The sequence below is a fragment of the Syngnathus leptorhynchus genome, chromosome 19 (genome assembly GCF_054491065.1).
Source record: "Syngnathus leptorhynchus isolate UIUO chromosome 19, UIUO_Slep, whole genome shotgun sequence".
NCBI lineage: Eukaryota > Metazoa > Chordata > Actinopteri > Syngnathiformes > Syngnathidae > Syngnathus > Syngnathus leptorhynchus.
In genome coordinates this window covers 4,762,637-4,783,630 of record NC_141213.1, presented here as the reverse complement: position 1 = coordinate 4,783,630, position 20,994 = coordinate 4,762,637, and the positions used below count along the sequence as shown (strand labels likewise).

The window sequence follows — 20,994 nt, the reverse complement described above, 5'->3', positions numbered from 1 at the left end:
CTCCAAGGACAGCCGAGCAAAGATAAAGCACTCTTAACTCTGCCGTTTTTTTTTTTTTTTAAGGAAAGCACCTGGTCTCAAACCATAAGAAACAAAAAACATATTCATCTTAGTGATGCTCTTTGGGCTTATGTAATTATTATTATTATTTTTAATATCAATACATCAATCAAAACTGAACATTAGCATTAGTAAGGCAGAATATGCTATACAGCTCTTGTATTGAATATTTTATTTTGAAATGTTTTATGATATAGTATTCAAAAACTTTTAATAGCTAATATATATTGACAATATGTGATGGAGTCCGAGTATGTGCAAATGATTTTGCACTGGTGACTGACCGCAGATCTGTGGCTGCTTCTCATGACCTCACGTCTTTGTGATCTTTCCCGAGTGAAGCCTAAGTGTGGAGACCTGTTTCCCCCAGGTGGGAATAGCTTGCAATCCACAAGAAGCAGCTCACAGTTTGAGGCTTTTATCCCCGATGCAGGGAGATCGCTTGATTGAACATTGATGTTCTTGGCTGCCTGTTTTCTTGCCCAGAACTGAATCTTTCACTGTACTTAGTACTCATGATCTAAAAGAACTATACTTAAATTCTCTATGGTGTCTAGTTTTAAATTAGGATTATTCCGTCTTTCACAGTTAGTGGCATTGTAGTTCTTATTGGCATTGAAAGCCTAATTGGCTTATTGTGGAGACTTTTTCTTCAATCTTATGTTTGCAGCCTTGGCCTCGCCTGGGGTTGTGATGCCCCCCATCTGTTTTGTAACGCTTTGCCTTCTAAGCTGTTTGAGGTTGTCCCCCTCAATGAATAATGAAGGCTGACTTTGTGTAATTGCTCGGGGAAGTAGACGTCTACATGCACACGCACGTTGTGATGTAATGCCGTCAGTTCAAGCATGACATGTTTTCTTTTGGACGCTGTAATCCCGAGCATCAAAGTTAATCCTATCTCTCACCTTCAACATATGCTCTTGCCCCTCTCGGCTCTTTGGTTTGACTTCACTTGATGTTGCACTTTGGCAACCTTCTAGACAGCTGATCTTTTAATAGATTTGTATTGTGAAATCTGATGTTATTCCTCAAAACCCGTGCTTAAGATTCCGAGTAATGGCTCAATGATCCATGACATCATTCTTTGACAGCTAGGGTAAGGTTAGGAGGCATTCCGGGAGATTTTTTTTCTTGTCTCTTTCAGGCATAGTGTTTCTGTGCAAACAAACTCCACATACATTTTGGCTTTCAAGTAGCAAGATGGCCGACCCAGAAGGAGAAATCCCACCGGATATTTTGTTTACAGCAGAATAGAAATGACTTCAGTGTCTGTCTTTACTTTCTTGAGATTTCTCATATTAGAAATGGTCAAGTCAGTTTGATTTTTCAAGGTTGGATGTCTTCAGTGATGCCATAATGATGTGAAATTGAGCACTTTGTACACACTGTGTTGGTGTTACCAACAATCTTTCACCATTTCCAGTGAAAATAACATCTTACTCAACTTTGTGTGTGAGTCACAATGTCGAAAGCCAGAAAATAAACACTTTGATGACTTGACTATTTCACTAAGTATTATTAACGACAGATTTATAGTTATTGATATTTCGTAGAGACATCCATTCATCAGGATCTGACGTAACACTGTTTTCTTGTTTGAGTCGGTTTTCATAGCTTCACGGGTTTTTGAATCGCACCGTTAGATCGCCGTCAACTGAAGACGGACATCTTCGGGTCTTGCACGGACCGTATTCCGACCAGCTGAAATAATACCAGACCCCTCCCCAAACACAAGCAGGCACACTGCCCTCTGTAAATAATCCTTCTTTCTTCCCAAGTATTCAAGTGGGACTGATTTAAAGCATCAACGCTAATAGAACCATCTGATAAGAGATTAGGGTGGTAGAATGTGTGTGGGTGTTCGGGGTGAGCTGTCTCAAGAGGAAGATTTTGGGTGGAGCAAAGTGAAGCCCTGAAGTGAACTCTGAGGGGATGGAGTGAGACCACATGTTTGTCATGAAGTTTCCTGGATCGAACCACTCCGGGTCCAAGAATTGCAACATACGAACATAGGATTCCGAAAAAATTGACTTTGTGGAGTGGACAGTGTGTTTGTGGTTTTAAGAAGTAAGAGTCATTTCTCCTTGGACTGTCTTTCATTTTTCAAGCCACTCAGAGACATTAATGTGCTGCTGGACTCTCTCTGGCATTGTCCCAACCTGCACTTGCACGGCAACCTTGATGTGTGATCGGACTTAACAATACCTGTGACCAGCTGTTTCTAAAAAGACCCGGGCCACGACATCACACACACACAAATCCTTAAGATACAGACGCAATGACGTCATTCCATAATGACTTCTGTATCTCGCAGCAAAGAGCCAGCGAGCTTGTTTAATGATGGGTTCTAAAGACTCGTACCGAAGATGTTGTAAATGGGCCAATGATCTTGAAGTATTTCTATCCTCTCTTTTCAGGACTCACAAGTGACAGCTCAATCACAATTGGCAAAAGCAGATTGCTTCAGAGGAGAGCTCTTAGGTAAGATGGTATAAGAATGACGTTTTTGACGCTATGAATAAAAATAATGGTAAATGTCAAATACAGCCAGTGTCCATGTCTAGTTAAATAAATGCATCATGTCACCTTGTATTGCGCTAGCTCCTACTGCAGCATTAGAAGCACTGCTCTGCATTCTGGCAGGCTGACAAATACTCCACCCAGCCTACACATTACTGTTACGTTACCTTTGCAGCAGTAACACAAGTGTGGGAAAGAAACCAGCGTCGTCAATGGAGTTTTGTAAATGAGGTTCAACAACTTTGTGGTTTCTGGAAGGGACAAAAACACACAATGTAGTGTTGTTTTAATTTTTCACATCTGGATCAGATCTTTTGTGGTTTTAGATGAAATCCCAAATAACTGAAGAGAGATTCATTGTGTATCCGTGTGAGTCGAGATGAACTGTATCGTAGTTCAAAATCTTTGCTGAATGGCATTCCTGGTTCTTTTGTTTGAACCCTCAGCTTCCAAAAAGAATTCTCTTTGGATGAGAAAGGTGACCCAATCAAAGTTACGAAAGATCTAGATGTTAGTCTCTTGGCTAATCTCAACAAAGGTATGTCATTGTTTATGTTTTTATACATCACTTGCAAACGATGGTCAACATTTTAATCACGATCCCTTTTAAGTCTCTGAGTTGAGGAAACGATTTGAAGGCATCACCACAAGCACAAGTGACTTGGAAATGAACAGGTGGGGAGATGATGACCTCCGATTGTGCTGGCTATCGAGTCTATTCGTGATTAAAATGTCATACGTGTCCACGTACTTAGGAAGGAGCGCATCGCTCGGCGATTGGAAGGCATCGAGGGGGAGCCGCATCCATCTGTCCTGCCCAATTTGGTAGCCAATCGTCTTCTGGAAGAAGATACACCGCGATACACGAGAGCTTCTGACTCGTGCGAGCCACGTGGTGGTGAGATCCGACAGTGACTCAATATTTAGTCGGGCATATCCAAAAGACTAACGTGTGCCTCTTGTAGTTACAGTCCAAAGATATGGAACGGAAGAGTTAGAAAATCCAGATAGTATGCAGCCGGTAGTTCCTGAGCGACAGTCCAGAACTCAACATAGATCTGATCCGAAAGCCTCCAATCACGCTGATCACGTCTACAATTCATCATCCAGCAAAGCTGGCCCAGAGCTGGAGTCCAAAGCTGAACGTATCGCCCGCTACAAGGCGGAGCGCCGTCGGCAGTTGGCTGAGCGCTACGGTATCTCTTTGGACCTGGAGCCAGACATGGACCATCCATCCCGGTACACTCGTCCTCTTAAAGAGCCCGATGGGCCCGAAAGGCGTAACAAAGCGGAGTTTGTCCCGGATGAAGAGAGAAACCTCTCTATGACTTCCAGCAGTAGTCCGAGGCGAGGGCAAAGCGCACCCCAACAGAGCCATCCCGAGACGGGCTATGAAATGAGTCGAAGCAGAGTGGATTCCTTCTCAGAGAGGGAGCGACTCATGAACCTGGAGAATCAACGCAGAGCAGTCGCTCCTGAGCCGTCCACTTACATGGATGTTACATCATTGTCCTCCAGCGCTAGCGTGCCTGCTCGGGACTACGCCGGCACAGGCGCGCCGCCAAGCTCGCCCAAGATGAGCAGACGACCTTCTGTCCCCTCACCGAAACACGGCGTGTCACCTGGCGACCTCTTCATCGAGCAGCAGGCCCATAACATACTCACCAGACATGGGTGAGTACTCTTGATGGTTCTTCTTTTCCCCTTGGAAGTTATTGTCTTATTGTTACTGTGAACTTCAAATGATCTGTTTTCTTTGGCGTAGTCCCACGATCCCATTTGATCTGACCCTTCTTCTCGTTTACGCCGTGACAAAATATGACGCATTGAGAAACTTCTAGTTCAACTCTAGGCCACGCTGTTGTAATAGTGCTTGCAACAGGAGATGTTGGTGGGGGGGGGTCACGATATCTTTATTCGCATTCTTCTTAAATGCCCGCTTACCTCATTTGGATACCCTATTTTGGGCTTGCCATGTTGTTGTTCTTCTGAAGTGCCAGAAAGTGAAGTTAGTGTGCAGATTGGTGTGACTCATTGGCCACATATGTCCTACACCAGGGTACGATGATATCACTGGTTTACTATACAACTCTCGGTCATCTTCACTTAATCAGTTCCATGCAGGGCTGGACTGGCCATCTGGATTGCAGGGTAGATGTTTGGTGGGGCTGTCTTACACACGGTTATGAGTGTGGGCATGCATTAAAATATCAGGGCCATATTTATTTATTCATTTTTCCATTTCTTTAAATGTTTTATTATACATATACCCTTCAATGATGTACAGTACAAGGGCAAAAGTGTGCCCTGATTGGTTCCTCAAGACTGACGCTGATGGCGACACCCACACCTTAATCAACTGGCCCTCGAGGTACCCCCAAAGATGGTTGTGTCTACCCCCAAATCACCCTGGTGTTCCATTCCCCAGCAAGCCTTAAGAGCAGTGATTCTTAAACTGTCAATACAGGTTGGAAGTTCTACTCCTTAAAACACTCCACATGTTTAATTTCAAGAGTAAAATTGCAGTTATATAGTTTAAGATCGCCAACGGATCATATGACACCTAAGAATCTCTGCTTTTGAGCTTTGACAGCCAGACAGTCCCGTCATCATCATCCTCACCGTCCCGACTTTCAATTCCCTTTGCTAAGATCGTAACTTCATTCTCAACCTCATTCTGGTGTGAACGGTTGAATCCCCTCACTGAAATACATTGAAGGGCTGTACCATGTTACACAATAACATAGAAGCTATTAACCAATTGCAATATTGTAGAGTCATATTTTGCAGGAATAACGCCGTGTTGATTGATTTGTGTTAACCCATAATTCATTCTTAATTCTTGACATGTAGATTCACAATTAAGATGAGTATTTTCTATTTCAAAGAAATACACGGTTAGCATGCTACTGTATATTTATGCACTATCATACATACAAATTCATTTTATTGCATCGAGGTGCCGGCGAAGCCTGAGGACAAAAAAAAAAAAAAAAAATTCAATCAACCTTTTTTTTTGTCCAACTTTTTTTCCCAGCCCAAGTACTGAAAGTCCCAGTTCAGTTGTTAAACTCCACAATAAAAACAAAGCGGTTCAAATTGAATGACTAATTTGATCATTAAATACATATTTACTTTCGCCTGGATACAAATGTCAACATTAATCAGCTCTTTGTCTCCTCGAAGAATTCGAGTTAGGGAGAGGCTTGCGAAGGAGGACTGTCGTCAGAGGAGCCCAGAGCCGGCGAGTGTCGCAGAAGCTCCGACATATCGCAGACAATTTCAGCACCAGCCGTCTGCGCGGTACAACACGGACCCAACGATTCCCCAGCAGAACCACACCTACCCTCACCATCACCCGCAAGCACTGCTTTCTCTGTCCCGGCCACCAGGGGCACCAGATGTTGTCGGTTATCCCAGTTATCTGTCCATGACCTCTGGCGATCCATCCAGACTGGAGCAGCTCCCAGATGAGGAAAGTGAGGAGACGGGCGGGGTTCGGACAGAGGGCCTGTTGCGTAGTAGGAAAGCAGTACTACCCTCAGAGGTCCGCCGCAGGGAGAGGAGCACCGAAGACCCGCATAGAGGAAGAAGAGATGATGAGATGAGGTCCTCCGAAGCGTTCACAGAGATTGAAGAACCTGCAAGAAGAGGCCACAGAGGCAGAACCAGATGGGAAACACTTGATCCCTCCAGACACACCGAGCAGACCAGCCATCGACAAGAAACCAGCAACAGGTCCAGGGAGCGTGAAAATCTCATTTATGTCCAGAAAGGCTTGTCGGCATCTCACATCCAACCCAAAGCAGCTCCGATCCATCCCGTAGCAGATCTCGGTGATCAAGAGCCAAGTCATAGAAGCTTGCATCACCGTTCGCAGCATTCGCAGGAGCTCAAGAACGCCGAGATTCACCAGGACAGCCGTGTGTCTGTGGCCCAGCTCAGAAATTCCTACATGGAAAGCTCCACCACTCCCCCGAGCAGACGAAGAGACGAAGCGTAGGTGGAAAACGCATCTACGAACGAGATGCTCTGGAAGCTTGCGCTTGTTTGCTCACATCAACTGCTGCCCTTTGATTAACAAGCAAAATCTATCATGCTGCTCATCTAACACCAGTCCTGCGTCCTCTTTATTGGCATCGTAACTTGTAATTGCGGCCAATAAATATTTGTACTTTTAAAACAACCCCACCCACGCATGTGCTTAATGTCATTCCTAAATTTTAAGTGTGCAGTTCAAGAAATTAATCATCGTCGCTCACCTCTTTCTCTCTCCCTCACGTCCTTTGGGTACTTTTTTGCCTTCTCCTCCAGCGATGCGGCAAATCAGGGCCAAGCGGGCTACCGAGCCTCTAGCAGGGGCCGCAGACCCCTTCACTATATCTATCCGGGGGAGTGTAGAAAGACATCCGAGAGGTTTAGGACACAGCCCATCACCACTTCTGAGCGCCAGGAGACTGATAGGTACCGCTTTGGATGCAGCAATGCATGGAAAAACCAAAACATGTCATCATGCATGAAAGAGAATTATGAAGCGTTTTGTTGTTGCTGTATATGCACTTAGTCCATCATCATATTACTATGTGAGCCAGAAAAATAGAGTATGAATCCCTTTAACTCATTCCCTGCTTGTTCCGTTAACATAGATCTTGGAGGTCTATAGGCGTCAATGGCAGGGAATGAGTTAAACATGTAGAAATAATGATTTTAAGGTCAAAGGTTGTTTGTGTTAGGCCTCATAGCAATGGTCATTACATGTGGAAAGCATGAATTGTCCTTTGTTGGTAGTCTCCCCAGGATCATAGAATTGGTCAGTAATGCCGCCTAATTGGCAAGCTTATTTTCCTTGACTGTTCTTCTAACACTCCCGATAACATTTTCAGCATACCGTAAGTGTCTGCCTCTCACCAAAGTGCTTCTCGTGTCTCGGTTTTCTTCCTAACAGCTCGTCGCTGTTTTATCCGCATGGAGGTTTCACTGATTGGATTGTCTTTGTTCTTTTTGAAGGTCCTGCGTAGGCGCCGAATTGACTTCCAATCAAGGTAAAAGTGCTTTGACTAAATAGAACAAATTCTTGGTTGTTTTTCCTGACTTGAAATATTTGTCCATTTGGTTTATGATCCGCCCCGCCGTATATAGTCGGTAGCAAAAACAGCAAGGACAGAACTAGTGACTGACCTCACTGTTGAGTCCGAAACAGGTGTGAGTGGCACAGCTGCACGAACAAACAGTCTGAAGGATATGTGACATGACATCATCTAACAAATATTCTCTGTGATTGACACTTGCTCACTATGTTGCCTTTTTGAGTCGGTCTACAAAAAGATATGTGTGTGATGCGTAATTTAGGTCTAAAATTTGCACTGCACTGTAGGTTGAAAAAAATAACATTTTCGGGCTTTTTGTGTTTGTGTAGCTGATGAAGAGAAGCTCGATGAACGGGCCAAGCTGAGCGTAGCGGCCAAGCGCTCTCTCTTCAGGGTGAGCTTCACTTTCTCTCTGTGACCTTTCCCGTCTTTGACATTTCATGCACATGCGTGCGACTTTTATGCGAGTGAGCCCAACTTTGGATGTGCTCTTAATCAAAAACAGGTTTTTTTTTGTTTTGTTTTTTACTCTCTGGCTCACTGTGTTGCACTTAACAACCTGTAAAAACGGATTTGTTTTCACTGCATTCTTTGGATCAGTGTGTTGCAAGCATTCCCTTCTGCATGAGTGTGAAATTGGCCTCAAGCATTCTCTGTAGTCTCTGGACTCTTATTTCCAAACACTACTGACGGCACTCGCTATCGTTGTCGTCTAACTGTTGCCAATTCACTCATGGTGTCTCTTCGCAGGCGGACATTTTCCGTATACGATATCATAACAATTCGTTGACACGCCTATCCTAATGATCAGGAACTGGAGAAAAACACTGGGTCTGGGAAACCTCGTTCGAGGAACGCTGCGGTGGACCGAAGGCTGAGACGGACACAGGATCGGTCCAGAACTCAGCCAGTCACCACCGAGGAGGTGGTCATCGCCACCACGTGAGTCATCCACTAGCTCTGTCACCAGTTATCTTTGGAAGTATCACGGTCATAAAATATTAGTTTGCGTAAAAGTGCATTCCAACATTTCATTTGTAAGACCCGTCCATAAATTTTCAAATGAAATGTAGAGTTGTGTGGACTGACAAGCAACATTCTGAACTCCTTTCCCACCAATGCTTCTGATTTCTGTTTTCTCTGTTAATGTGTGTCGTACTACTCTATGTGTCCGTGTCCTGGACTACTGTAGCGCCCCCACTCATGCGCCACAGACTATGACCGTTCACACGGCTGTAGCGCGCGTCTCTAGCCCCACCCTTCTTTGCAGCGCCCTCGCTCCGAGCAGGTATCCCGGACATGCGTGTGTTTGCGGCATCATTCGCACCCGACTGACTTTGTGATTAATTTTCATGAATTGCTTGAAAAAAAAAAACAAATCCTGGCATGATTTTTAGGTCCTGTGTAATTTACAATGTGACTGTTTGAGTCTGAAATAGTCAGCGCATGAAGAGTGTGCATTGTCTTGGATTGCGTGACCACAGCTAAGTATTTCCTTTCTGTTTACCGTGCCTCATCCTCCCCGCAGTCTGCAGGCATCATCGCATCACAACGCCACCGCCCGCGAGCAGGCGCCAGACGCTCAGCCAACACCGCCCAGGCAAGAGCCTCAGAAGTGCAAGGAGGTCGCACCGATGGATGAGAAATCCCAGGCCCAGGAGGAGCCTGACCTCTGCACACTCAGTCTGGTGGAGAAGATGGCACTGTTTAACCGGCTGGCTCAACCGCCCACCAGAGTGACTCGCGTCAGGGGGGACACGCGGCAGCGCAGGAGCAACGCTCGCTATCAGACGCAACCTATCACTCTGGGTGACATGGAGAAGGTAGGGCAAGAGCCACTGAAGGCGTCTGCTGACATACTTAAATAATCGATGATATTATTGAATTTATTAATTTTTTTACAATTTCAAGAAAATACTATATGATATAATAATCTCCATTTTTTTAAATGTTTGTATAAAGGCTACAATTCCTGAATAGTAGATATTTTATTTTACAGTCATAAAATTAATTACTATGTATGGCTGTATGCATCACCTTTGCAAAAATAACCACGAAACTGTTCCGTTCCAGTGTTAAAAAAAAAAAAAAAAAAAAAAAAAAAAAAAGTCCCAATCATAGCAAATGGCAGTCGCAAAAAGGTCAGTCAGTGGTAAAAGTGAACTCAAGCATGAAGGCAGTTGACTGTCATTTCAAAATGTACTCAATTAAGGCATCAATTAAAGTTGCAGAAACTGGCAAAAGGAAATTAGAAGAAAAAAAAAAAAGAATTTTTAAAACACGGCTTTTTACACGAATTTGCAATCGATTTATCTCACATAAAAAAAGTAAACCAGTAAAATCCCCCCTTTTTTTTCTGTTAGCCAAAGAATTGTGCGTATTTCCACTCAGGAGTCTTCAGACATAGACAGCCAGGATGAACAGGAGCAATGTGAGAAGCCGGTAGAACTCCACCAAGTAAGCTTGCCCTCCCTCCTCAGGGAGGCGTGCACTTGCTTGCGACAATATCGACCAAGCGCTCGTGTGGAGGGCCAATTCTCAGAAATGACCGCACGTTTCTGTTGGCACATCACGTGGCTTGTGTGCACGGGATCATCATTTCATCTCTGCATGGCCAAGCGTCCGATTTCGTCGTTATGTCGTGTCAGTCGAGTGTCACTCCAATTCCATTTTTAAATGGTCAACCAACTTCCTGGAGTAGGATTTAGGCTACAGCACGATGCATTGCGTGTAGGTTGTAGCTGGCATGGCTTTGTGATCTTGAAAAACTGGGATGGGCCACCCCTTTGATGGACAGGAAGTACATCGAGCCAGTCAAGCCGTGATGAGTCAGCATGTTTCTCCGTAATCTGATGATCCCATGTTTGTTTCTATTACCAATTGTCATGCTTTCTTTTTTAGCTTCACAATGATGCGGATTCTCGGTTTGAACACCTCCCTTCGCCCAGAGGAGGAACGCTATCCACTGACAACGCAGGAGACATCCACGTCACTCGAGCGGCAGTAGAAGCCAACCCTCCCGGCGCCCCTTACCACCTCGACACCCAAGACCCGAGACCCCACGACCCCCACCGAAATCAGCCTTATCGAGCCTCGCGACATGTAGAGGAAGAAACAGAGCAGGCAGGGGGGAAGAGGAAGCTCCCTTCTCCCGAGAGAGAAGTCAGGCAGGCGGCGCCGCCTCACCCGCACGCTGAAAGAGAGAGACGGGAGGAAGAGGAGGAGCAGTGGCCATCCAGAGGGAGGTTGGATGAAGCCATGCTCAACTCAGACCATCACGTGTCGATCGAGAAGCAGGAACAAAAAAACTATCCCAGGGAGGAAGGGGACCATGGAGCTTTCCAGAGGAGCAGAACATTCAGTGAAGGTGAGGATTTTGATTTGATTTGGTTAATTATGTAATGTGTGCTCTTCGAAATATTATAATTTGTTTTAGTTTTTTAGTAAAGGACAAAAAGTCAATATTGAGTCTATTGCTGTGTTTGTCCTCAACAGAGTTGCCCGAGCCCACTTTTGTGAGATCCAGACTAGCATCCGGTTCATCCAGGGGCGGTGTATGTCAGCCTCCCGAGGCGGACGCGTACCTTGACGACGGGGAACTCCGAGCCGGCACGTTGCAATCTGAACCGCAGGACGATTTGTGTGACGCGATGACAGCCAAACACATGTCCATCAAACAGAGGTCAGCCTGTGAAAGATAGAAATGTATTTTTTTTTTTTTTTACAATTGAGCTTTTTTCACTTTATTAACGCAGCTTTGAAATTGTGGATTACGTCACCATTACATTTAAGCAAAGGGAAAATGGAGTCAATCACAGACTGGTATTGATTGCGTCACAAGAATTATGTAAACTGGGCTAGGTCACATTTTCACACCAACCAGACAGTCGTTACAATCCATATTGACTGGTGACATTATGTAACCACGGACAATTTGGATTTTACTGGATATGAAATGCGATTGGTCGTCACACATCTATCTTCTTTTCAAACTAAATATCTACAACAATTTTTTTTTCATCTTTGATTTTGGCTCTGTGAAATAAAAGTAGCTCGGCGCCATCAAAGTTCCTTATCATTTGCTCAATTACGACAAAGAATCGCTTTGTCTGGATTCAAAATTTCCCTCAAATGAACTTCAAGCCAAATTCCCCTTCCTCTTGCGTCATTTAGGGTGGCTTTGCTGAAGAAGAGCGGCGAGGATGACTGGAGGAACAGGATCAATAAGAAGCAGGATGCAGTGAAGGTTGCCATGGATGACCAGAACGCTCACCTGTGGGAGGTGGAGCAGAGCTTCATGAAGAAGGTAACCAGATGAGTCAGTCGCTTTTTTCTGGCTTCTCATGTCACAACAACAAAATATGCAGCATAATTTAGTACTAAACAGTTTTAGGCTTTCTTCATCCTTCCATGGATGTCCAAAAATTCTGGATGTGCAATATAATATAGCTAAACAAAGAGGTTTGTGTATGTTTTTCCTCTTTCTCTCTCTTTTTTGTTTTCTTTTTTTTTTTCTTTTTTTTCCTCTCCCCCTTCCCCTACAGTCGTCTCACTCTGTGTCGTGCTTTAACTTTTGCTAGCTGCATTTATTCCAGCCATGGAAACTTAAAAGTGTGACATCTGAGTTAGTTTTACATTTTTGCTGTGTTTTGGCATTTTTAAAATTAGCTTAAGAATAACAAAAAAAAAAAAAGCTATATATATTTGATCTGTATGTTTTATATCCACTCTTCTGTTTAGTCCGTCCTCATTTCTTTCCACTCTACCGCATGACACATGTCAATCTTGATTCTCTGCTTATTTGTTGTGTTTAAAAAGCAAATAAAGCCGCCGTTACATTTTGCACGTGGTATGTGCGTTTATGTTTGCTTGTCTACGTTGGGGCTACGAGTACACAAACCTCTGTGTTTAGTTTCCTTTCCAACAGCTCCAAAACCTCATCTGTTTATGCTCTCCTTATCAGAGCGTGTTCAACTCCTCTCCACGCTGACACACTTTTTTTTTTTTTTTTTTCCGCTGTTTGTGCTGGCAGTCACAGGTCAGACATGCTGCGTTTGGAATGTTTGACCATCTATGTAACAAAGAGCTATCATTGACAGAAACTGAGGTCAAGGTTTGAGAAAATTTGGAAATGTCCAAACAATATGGTTGCAGACTACAATTTAACCTTCAATATGTTGTGGGGAATTAAAAAAGAAAGAAAAAGTCATACTTTTGGGGGGTTTTATCATAAATTTCACATTTGTTTCAATCTTTTGACCTCATGAGCTCTAAATTTCATAATAAATGAAATAAATTCCGAACTTTTTCCCGCGCCTGCTTGTCTAGGGCGATGAGGAAGTGATGATCGATGATCTTGCAGTGTCTGACCAACTTTGGGTAAGACTGCAAAATGGTGTGCATAAGTTTGAACTAATCTACAATTTGCGCTTGTAACTTTTACCAACTTTCCTTTCGACCTATTTGTCCGAGTAGTTGTTTGAGTTTGGTGTTCCTTTGGTGCTGGTCTTGTTTGCTACTTTTTTTTGAATATTGTGACATGTGCTTCATATTCTACCCGTGTGTGCAACCTGAATTAACAAGATGGTGTAGTTAGCCCAGTGTAGTAGCCACCAATGTTTTTTTATGTAATGGCCGAATATCAAACCAGTATATGAATATGATGTGAAAAGAATCTGCCTCCTTGCCTTGAGTAATGCTATTTTATTGTGATAAGAAATAATTTCTACTTGTGATCCTCTTAAATTATACTCAAACTGCCTGAAGGTCTGGACTGCCCTTAATTTGACTCTTGACGCTGAATAACATTTTTCAAGTTTGATGGGTTTTGATGCTATCTGGCTTATAGAATAACAAATCCCTTCTTTCATTCTCTAGCCAGATAAATCTGGATCCTAAAAAGAAATGACATTCTAGTGATGGTTAAATTGAATGATTTAGCAAGGAAACGGTTTGAGCAGATATGACCTGCTAATTTATTTCCTTTTATCATTGATGTGGCCAACAATGTTAATTTATTTTCATGTGTCCGTGGAGTGTCTTGAAATGGTTTAAGGTGACTCATGTCTTCCTTGTTTTTCTCTCCATGGCTAATATCAGCCCCTCCCCCCCCATAAATCTATTCCAGAACCCCCAATGATATCTAATTTTACTCCACGTGTATAATTTGAGCAATGATCCCCAAAACTGTACCTCTTCTTCCTCAAACTGTCTCGCTTTCTTCATCCCTTCTCTTGGTTGTGGTGGCTGTGAAGGTCCCCAAATCTTCCAGATCCATGCAGGTAGATGAGAGGTACCCCTGGAGACGGAAGGTGACAAACCAAATTAAAAAAAATAAGGATTTTGCCCCATTTTCTTTCACGCAGTGGCAGAATTAAGTACACAAGGCTCCAAAACTCCAAATGATTGACAGATATTTTTGCTTTCACCTCTTTGCTCAGTGTGACAAGTATAAAAAAATGAAGTTGACCTAAAAGTGCTTGCTTGGCTCTTTTGTGTGCTGTGAAATAATCTGGAATTGAAATATGACACAAAATCCACAAAGAGTGATGAAACGCGCATTGGAACACCAGAAGAGGTTGGCTTGAAATTCCCCCCCCCCCAACTCTTTCTCGTACCAGAGAATCACCGAGGCCGCGATGGAGTCACAGAGGATCGAGGCCCAGATGTCCATCCAGGAGAGGAAAGAGCAGATCGAAGCTCAAGAGGAAGCCTGGAAGTTCAAAGGCCACGGAGCTGCCAACGATTCCACCCAATTTACTGTGGCTGCACGCATGGCCAAAAAAGGTCGGAAGAGAATTTCTGCCTGGTAGAGACAATTTCGTGGTGGTTATTTCATGTGTTTTAAATTTGGACAATTTTGCTTTTATATGTTTCCTGCATCAGGGTTGGCCTCCCCTTCTCCTTTGCAATCATCATCGTCTAAAGCCAAGAACAGCAGCCCTGCCATCTCCAAACCACAAGATGGTCAGTTGTTTTTCCTCCTCCAAAAAATTTGTCACCTCACCGCACCATTTTTGTCACTCGGTTTTAATGTGTTCCATCTGACGGATCTGACTTTGATTTTGTTGTGCTAATATTAATCCCTCAAGGGTGAATTCAATCTACATTATGCTGTTTTTTTATTTATTTTTTATCTCTAACAGATGTGAAGGAGATGGATGATGTGGAAGTTTGATTTATTATTTTTTTTTAAAACTTCACAAACACTAACATGTCTGTTGTGATTGAGTCATTTGAGCAGTTCATTAGAAAATTATTGGCATAATAATATATTTGTCATTGCTGCTTTTTTATTTTTTATTTTTTTGGACCAAGTAAATTTGGATGGCTTATGTGATATTCATTGTTGAAAGTCAACATGCACAACAGAGTGTGTGACTGGCGGTATGCGAGCTAAATAGAACACGGCTCACATTTATGATTCTAACAGCTGTGTCCATGTTGTTGTGTGCAGAGATCAAGGCAATAGCGGATCTCAACCTGGAGTCAGACAGGAAACTGGAAAAGCTGGAGTCGTTCCTCGGCAAGCTCAATAGTAAAGGTCAGCCTGCTGCGTGCAAATTAAAGGCGCTCTTGGTGTTTTTGGAGTTTGATTGAGAAATGTTACAAATATTTAACTCTTGCAGCGCTGCCCGAGGCTACTGTCACGGTAACGGAGAAGAAGATTAAAGAAGTCATGACCCTGGACGATGAGGATTTTTCCAAATTCTATCGCCAAGTGGAGGAACCGGCGAGCAAGGTGGAGCTGGCGGACGACTTTGATGCCATTTTCGGGCCGCAGGTTCCGACGTAAGTGCGTCACCGTTGGATATCGTCCGTGATGAGTTTCCCGTAAGAAAATCATCTGACCTCTCTTTAGGCTGATGTCAGACATGGTGCAGCATAAACGAGCGGTGCGCCCCACGCGCAACGTTCAAGCGTCGAAGAACCCGCTGAAGATGCTCGCTGCCAGAGAGGACATCAGACACGAATACACTGAGCAGCGCCTCAACGTCGGCTTGTTGGAGAGCAGGAGGATGAAGGCGGAGAAAAGTAAGGAGAGTGAAATATAGTGTGTGACATTTTGTCATTTCTCTCGACAGCAAGAAATAAATCTCGAACAGACAGAAATGTGAACACTTTGTATCATTGAGGGGTCATAGGTCACGATTTATCTTTGCATGTCGTATCTATGACCTACTAATGCAGCTTCTGTGTCGTTGCCATCGCAGTGAACATGAACTCCAATTTATCCGACGTGGCCCTGGCTGGTCTTGCCAGCACCGAGAACTTCAGCAATGTGAGCTTGCGCAGTGTCAACATCACTGAGCAGATGTCCAACAATAGCGCCGTGCCCTACAAGAAATTGATGCTCTTGCAGGTCAAAGGTCAGTCGCATATCATTCGCTCTTGACAGACAGCAAATGGTGTACTTTGCTTAAATGGGCATTAGGTGTTTTTATATTATTTATAAATGTATGTATTATATAAATAAATTCTATATTGTGTAAATAAATTATAATAATTGATTAAGTAGTTAATTATAAATGTATATATTATTTGTGTAATATATTATTTATAAATGTAAGTATTATACAGATTCCATGTGTGACACATAACACTGATTGTACCTAAATGGATCTTCTGATCAATTTGTTTGTAACCGAAGGCCGGCGACATATTCAGACCAGGCTAGTGGAGCCAAGGGCGTCGTCGCTGAACAGCGGCGACTGTTTCCTCCTCATCACTCCTCATCACTGTTTCATCTGGATGGGAGAGTTTGCTAACGTCATTGAGAAGAATAAGGTGATTCAAGCATTGCAACGGTCTCTCACATAGTCCTGTCATTTTCCCCATTCCTATTGAATTGTATTTCAATGACAAGTAATAATTACTGGAATACAATCCCTACTGTTTTTCTGTGTTCTCAGGCTGCAGAGTTGGGCAACTTTATCCAAAGCAAACGAGATCTGGGTTGTCGCGCCGACAGTATCCAGGTCATCGAGGAAGGCGTCAATAGTCATAGCCAAGCTGCCAAGGAGTTCTGGGAGATCCTGGGAGGCGTCGCCAGTTACCAGTGTAAGAGCTCAAATGCAAAGCTCAATGGCGCTTTTGCATCATCTCGCCTTCCTTATCTTTGGATGCGTAGCAGCGGGAACACCGGAGGAAGATGAGCTTTACGAAGGCGCCATCGTGGAAACCAACTGTATTTACCGTCTGATCGACAACAAGCTGGTGCCAGATGACGATTTTTGGGCCAAGATACCCCGCTGTTCCTTACTCAAACCAAAGGAGGTCAGACATTTACTGCACAAGTGCTTCAAAGTAAATATTTGCTGTATTCATGTTGGCTTGTCTGCACAGGTTCTGGTTTTTGACTTTGGTAGCGAGATGTACATTTGGCACGGGAAGGAAGTAACGCTGGCTCAGAGGAAGGTGGCCTTCCAGCTGGCCAAACACCTGTGGAACGGAACATTTGACTACACAAACTGTGACATCAACCCACTCGATCCCGGAGAATGCAACCCACTCATTCCAAAGTACGGCAACACGCACGGTACGACTTTGACGCAGAAAGCAACAACTTTGGTCTGTCGTAGGAAAGGCCAGGGCCGTCCTGACTGGGCAGTGTTTGGAAGACTGACTCATCACAATGAAACCACGTTGTTCAAAGAGAAGTTCTTAGACTGGAGCGACTCCAGGAAAACACCCAGCCCCATCAAAACCGGCAACAACCACAGTATCGATCGCAAGGTATCCGAAAGATCAACATAAAAGTAGCGCTACCATGATGGCGTCTGCTCATTTCTTCGACGCTCTCCTCCAGGATCAGCCCACCTCTGATCAGCCCCGTGCCTACGACGCCGCCTTAATGTTGCCGCTCCACCAGGCGCCCGTCTGCACCGTCGTGGACGGCTTAAATGTGGGGCGGGGCTACGGATTGGTGGAAGTGGACGACTGGCGCTGCTATGAGATCAGCACGATTGGCGTGGAGGTGTGGCACATCCTGGAATTCGACTACAGCCGTCTGCCGCGCCAAAGCATCGGACAGTTCCATGAGGGTGACACCTATGTGGTGAAGTGGAAATTCATGGTCAGCACCGCAGGTCAGTAGATCAAGCACCTAAACACACACACACCACTTAAAGATATCGACCTCCATTTGCATATGTGTCCTCTTAGTTTGGAAGCGGCAAAACCCTGAGCAAATGAAGACGACGGGGCCCGGCAAAGAGAAATGCTGCTACTTTTTCTGGCAAGGTCGTAACTCCACTGTCAGCGAGAAAGGAACGTCGGCACTCATGACTGTTGAGTTGGATGAGGAGCGAGGAGCACAGGTTGGGGGGGGGGAATGGTTTCCTTGTTTTATCTTTTTTCTGCAGTTCAACTGCTAACTTTCCCCATCTAGATTCAAGTCCAGCAAGGAAAAGAACCTCCGTGTTTCCTGCAGTGCTTCACAGGAAGGATGATCGTCCATGCAGGGAAGAGAGAAGAGGAGGAAGAAAACTCACAAAGTAAATTTCACAATATTAAGTATGTAAATAGATCCACAAAAAACAAATCTGTATCAAATTGGCACAGCTACATGAGCAGAAGTAAATATTAGCCTGGTTTAAAAAAAAAAAAAAAAAAAAAAAAAAAAAGATTTGAAATCTTTCCTTCCAGATGACTGGCGACTATACTGTGTGCGAGGAGAAGTGGAGGCAGAGAGCCATCTAGTGGAGGTAGTGTGCCACTGCAGTAGCCTGCGTTCTCGGGTCTCCATGGTACTGCTGAGCGTCAGTCAGTCCCTCATCTACATCTGGCACGGCTGCAAGTCACAAGCACACACACGGGAGGTGGCGCACACCGCCGCCAGCAGAATCAAAGAACAGTGAGTGGGAATGGAACCAAAGAAATGAATCCATTTGATTTTTTTTTATTCCAACTGCTTTGCTTTTTTTTTTTTTTTTTGCTTAGTTGTCCTCTGGAAGCAGGACTTCACAACAGCAGCAAGGTGACCATACGGGAATGCGATGAGGGAGCAGAACCGCAAGGATTTTGGGAGGCCCTCGGCAGGCGAGACAGGAAAGCTTACGACTGCATGCTGCAAGGTGGGTCATCATTATATAAAAAAAAAAAAAAAAGTCAGGAGAATGCCGAAAGACCTGAAGTAAATATTTGATTTGACTTCTGCTCCTCAGATCCTGGCAGGTTCAACTTCACACCTCGTCTGTACCAGCTAAGCAGCAGTTCGGGAGATTTTGTAGCTGTTGAGTTTCATTACCCTGCCAGAGACAACAAGCAAGTCAACTCCATGCCGTTCCTACAAGAGGACCTTTATTCTGCCTCCCAACCAGGTAGACAATTATATGCATGTCTGGAATCTTTTTTTTTTTTTTCCCTTTCATCTGTGTCTTGAAAAAATTAATTGTCATGTCTCCTCCACCCCAGCATTGTTCCTGGTGGACAACCACCATGAAGTGTACTTGTGGCAAGGTTGGTGGCCTCAAGACAGTGAAAGTACCGGCTCCGCCCAAATCCGCTGGGATTCGGACAGGAAGTGCGCAATGGAGACGGTGCTGCAATACTGCCGAGGTAATGCTATTCTACTTCCTACGGTTTATTTACTATTACTACCAAGAAATGATCCGTTTTAAATAATAGATATTAGCACTTAGTCACCCTCTGCTGCTATTTCATTCTGCCACCCTTGTATCGATTTTCTTAGAAAAGAATCCGAAAAAGGCCCCGAAAGCGTATCTGATCCACGCCGGCCTGGAGCCGCTCACCTTCACCAACATGTTCCCCAGCTGGGAGCACCGGGAGGACGTGGCTGAGATCACCGAGCGGGTGTGTGGATGACATGACATTATCTCATCATGGCGTCGCTATCTGATACGGGCAAACGCATGCATCACAAAACACATCCAAAGTGCAGCTCAGCCCATGTGGAAAGCATCATCATGATTGATTTTGCTAATTCAGTTCATTAGACGCCATTGGGTGCTTTTAGCTGTTTGGCATTAAAACGTGTGTGTGTGTGTGTGTTGATATTGTTAGGAAGCCGAGGTGTGTAACCAGATTATTCTGGTGGAGGATGTGTTAGCCAGACTATGTCAGACCGCATACCCTCTGGAAGATCTCCTGGCTCGGCCCCTGCCTGAGGGTGTTGACCCCCTGCGGCTGGAAGTCTACCTCACAGATGAGGACTTTGAGGTATGGGAAATGATGTCTCGAAAGTACTTAAGTATTCTGTTTTGAAAAGTAATCGGATTGCAATTGCTTATCAAAGCCACAAGAGGGCAGCAAAAAAAAAAGAAATGCAAGCGGATAAAAGCGATGAAAGGAGTTTTATTTTTGTGTCGTTTCCGAGTTGAGACAAATTCATCAAAAAGGAGACAAACTTGAGTTTGTGGTCTATTTTCTGTTGTGGATGAATACGTCGTCGGGATGATGATGGATGGCACCATCGAGTGTTTCCTCCCACTTTGGACGATTTATTTTGTGAATATGATGACTCTCCTGTTACTCTCTATTGATTTTTTACATTTGCCCCCCCCCCCATCAGTCATCCATCTTCCATGCTTCGCTGTGACTTTATTTTTCATTCTTTATTGCCATCCTGCCTCCATCCCCATCCTCTTAGCCTTTTTTAATGCATCTATTGTTCATTCCGCTCTCCAGGGCGTGGAGGCTTGTGGAAAGGTGAGTGGTCGGAGATAAGCATGGATGGAGCATCCTCACTCAACTTTTTTTTTTTTTTTTTTCCACCCCACAAACTAAAACATCCATTTTGTTTAGCATGGTAACTCTGGCGTGGACACCAAACTGACTTGGACATACACTAATCATAAAATGTTAGAAGATGCATGTGCATTGTTCTTTTTATTCTGATGCTGATTTTTGTGCAATTGTTTCTACAGAGAGGCTTGGAGATGACCCGGGAGGAGTATGATAGTATGCCTGCATGGAAGCAGGTGAACTTGAAGAAAACCAAAGGACTTTTCTAAACGGAGCAGTTATATATAGATGTATATGAGTCATTGGCGTTTTGTTTTTCCGGGTTGAGAAGCTCAGGGACTGCCTTTCCTGAGTCGACCCTCGAACGGAGACAGATGAAAACGAGAGGTGGTCCAACTTCTTGTTTATTTTTGTTCTTCCATTTCCATTGTAAAATAAAACGGCACCTGTGTGTCTGAGAGGGCTATTTTACAATGTCCATGCATGTACATATTATTTAGCATATACAGCCTTTTGTCAAAGTAATTTATATTTATATTCAAGTAGGACAAAACAAAGCCAATGAAAGTTTGATGGCCATAGCAAACTATTGTCATGTATTTAATAGTTTTTGTAATCCTCT

At 44.0% G+C, this 20,994-nt stretch overlaps 1 protein-coding gene across 6 annotated transcripts in view; it reads left to right on the top strand.

The window, feature by feature from the left end:
- Positions 1-20,994, top strand: part of svila (supervillin a) — a 30,239-nt gene extending 9,245 nt beyond the window's left edge. The window contains exons 1-37 of one of the 6 annotated variants that reach the window (XM_085939027.1): positions 2,480-2,541; positions 3,027-3,118; positions 3,192-3,255; positions 3,336-3,478; positions 3,546-4,254; positions 5,767-6,579; positions 6,895-7,044; positions 7,588-7,622; positions 7,997-8,061; positions 8,479-8,609; positions 8,860-8,955; positions 9,196-9,490; positions 10,569-11,034; positions 11,163-11,349; positions 11,841-11,973; positions 12,996-13,046; positions 14,288-14,453; positions 14,553-14,633; positions 15,124-15,210; positions 15,296-15,458; positions 15,529-15,701; positions 15,881-16,036; positions 16,318-16,454; positions 16,580-16,727; positions 16,798-16,943; positions 17,013-17,188; positions 17,249-17,402; positions 17,476-17,755; positions 17,832-17,986; positions 18,058-18,163; positions 18,315-18,522; positions 18,609-18,742; positions 18,833-18,988; positions 19,083-19,226; positions 19,360-19,481; positions 19,692-19,847; positions 20,555-20,994. In XM_085939027.1, coding sequence (XP_085795153.1) covers positions 3,248-3,255; positions 3,336-3,478; positions 3,546-4,254; positions 5,767-6,579; positions 6,895-7,044; positions 7,588-7,622; positions 7,997-8,061; positions 8,479-8,609; positions 8,860-8,955; positions 9,196-9,490; positions 10,569-11,034; positions 11,163-11,349; positions 11,841-11,973; positions 12,996-13,046; positions 14,288-14,453; positions 14,553-14,633; positions 15,124-15,210; positions 15,296-15,458; positions 15,529-15,701; positions 15,881-16,036; positions 16,318-16,454; positions 16,580-16,727; positions 16,798-16,943; positions 17,013-17,188; positions 17,249-17,402; positions 17,476-17,755; positions 17,832-17,986; positions 18,058-18,163; positions 18,315-18,522; positions 18,609-18,742; positions 18,833-18,988; positions 19,083-19,226; positions 19,360-19,481; positions 19,692-19,847; positions 20,555-20,641 — 6,417 coding nt within the window. In that variant the 5' untranslated portion in view covers positions 2,480-2,541; positions 3,027-3,118; positions 3,192-3,247 and the 3' untranslated portion in view covers positions 20,642-20,994. Of the gene's footprint in view, positions 1-2,477; positions 2,542-3,026; positions 3,119-3,191; positions 3,256-3,335; positions 3,479-3,545; positions 4,255-5,766; positions 6,580-6,894; positions 7,045-7,587; positions 7,623-7,996; positions 8,062-8,478; positions 8,610-8,859; positions 8,956-9,195; positions 9,491-10,568; positions 11,035-11,162; positions 11,350-11,840; positions 11,974-12,995; positions 13,047-14,287; positions 14,454-14,552; positions 14,634-15,123; positions 15,211-15,295; positions 15,459-15,528; positions 15,702-15,880; positions 16,037-16,317; positions 16,455-16,579; positions 16,728-16,797; positions 16,944-17,012; positions 17,189-17,248; positions 17,403-17,475; positions 17,756-17,831; positions 17,987-18,057; positions 18,164-18,314; positions 18,523-18,608; positions 18,743-18,832; positions 18,989-19,082; positions 19,227-19,359; positions 19,482-19,691; positions 19,848-20,554 lie in introns of those variants that run through there. The other 5 variants (XM_085939024.1, XM_085939023.1, XM_085939022.1 and 2 more) reach the window with 5 other exon arrangements.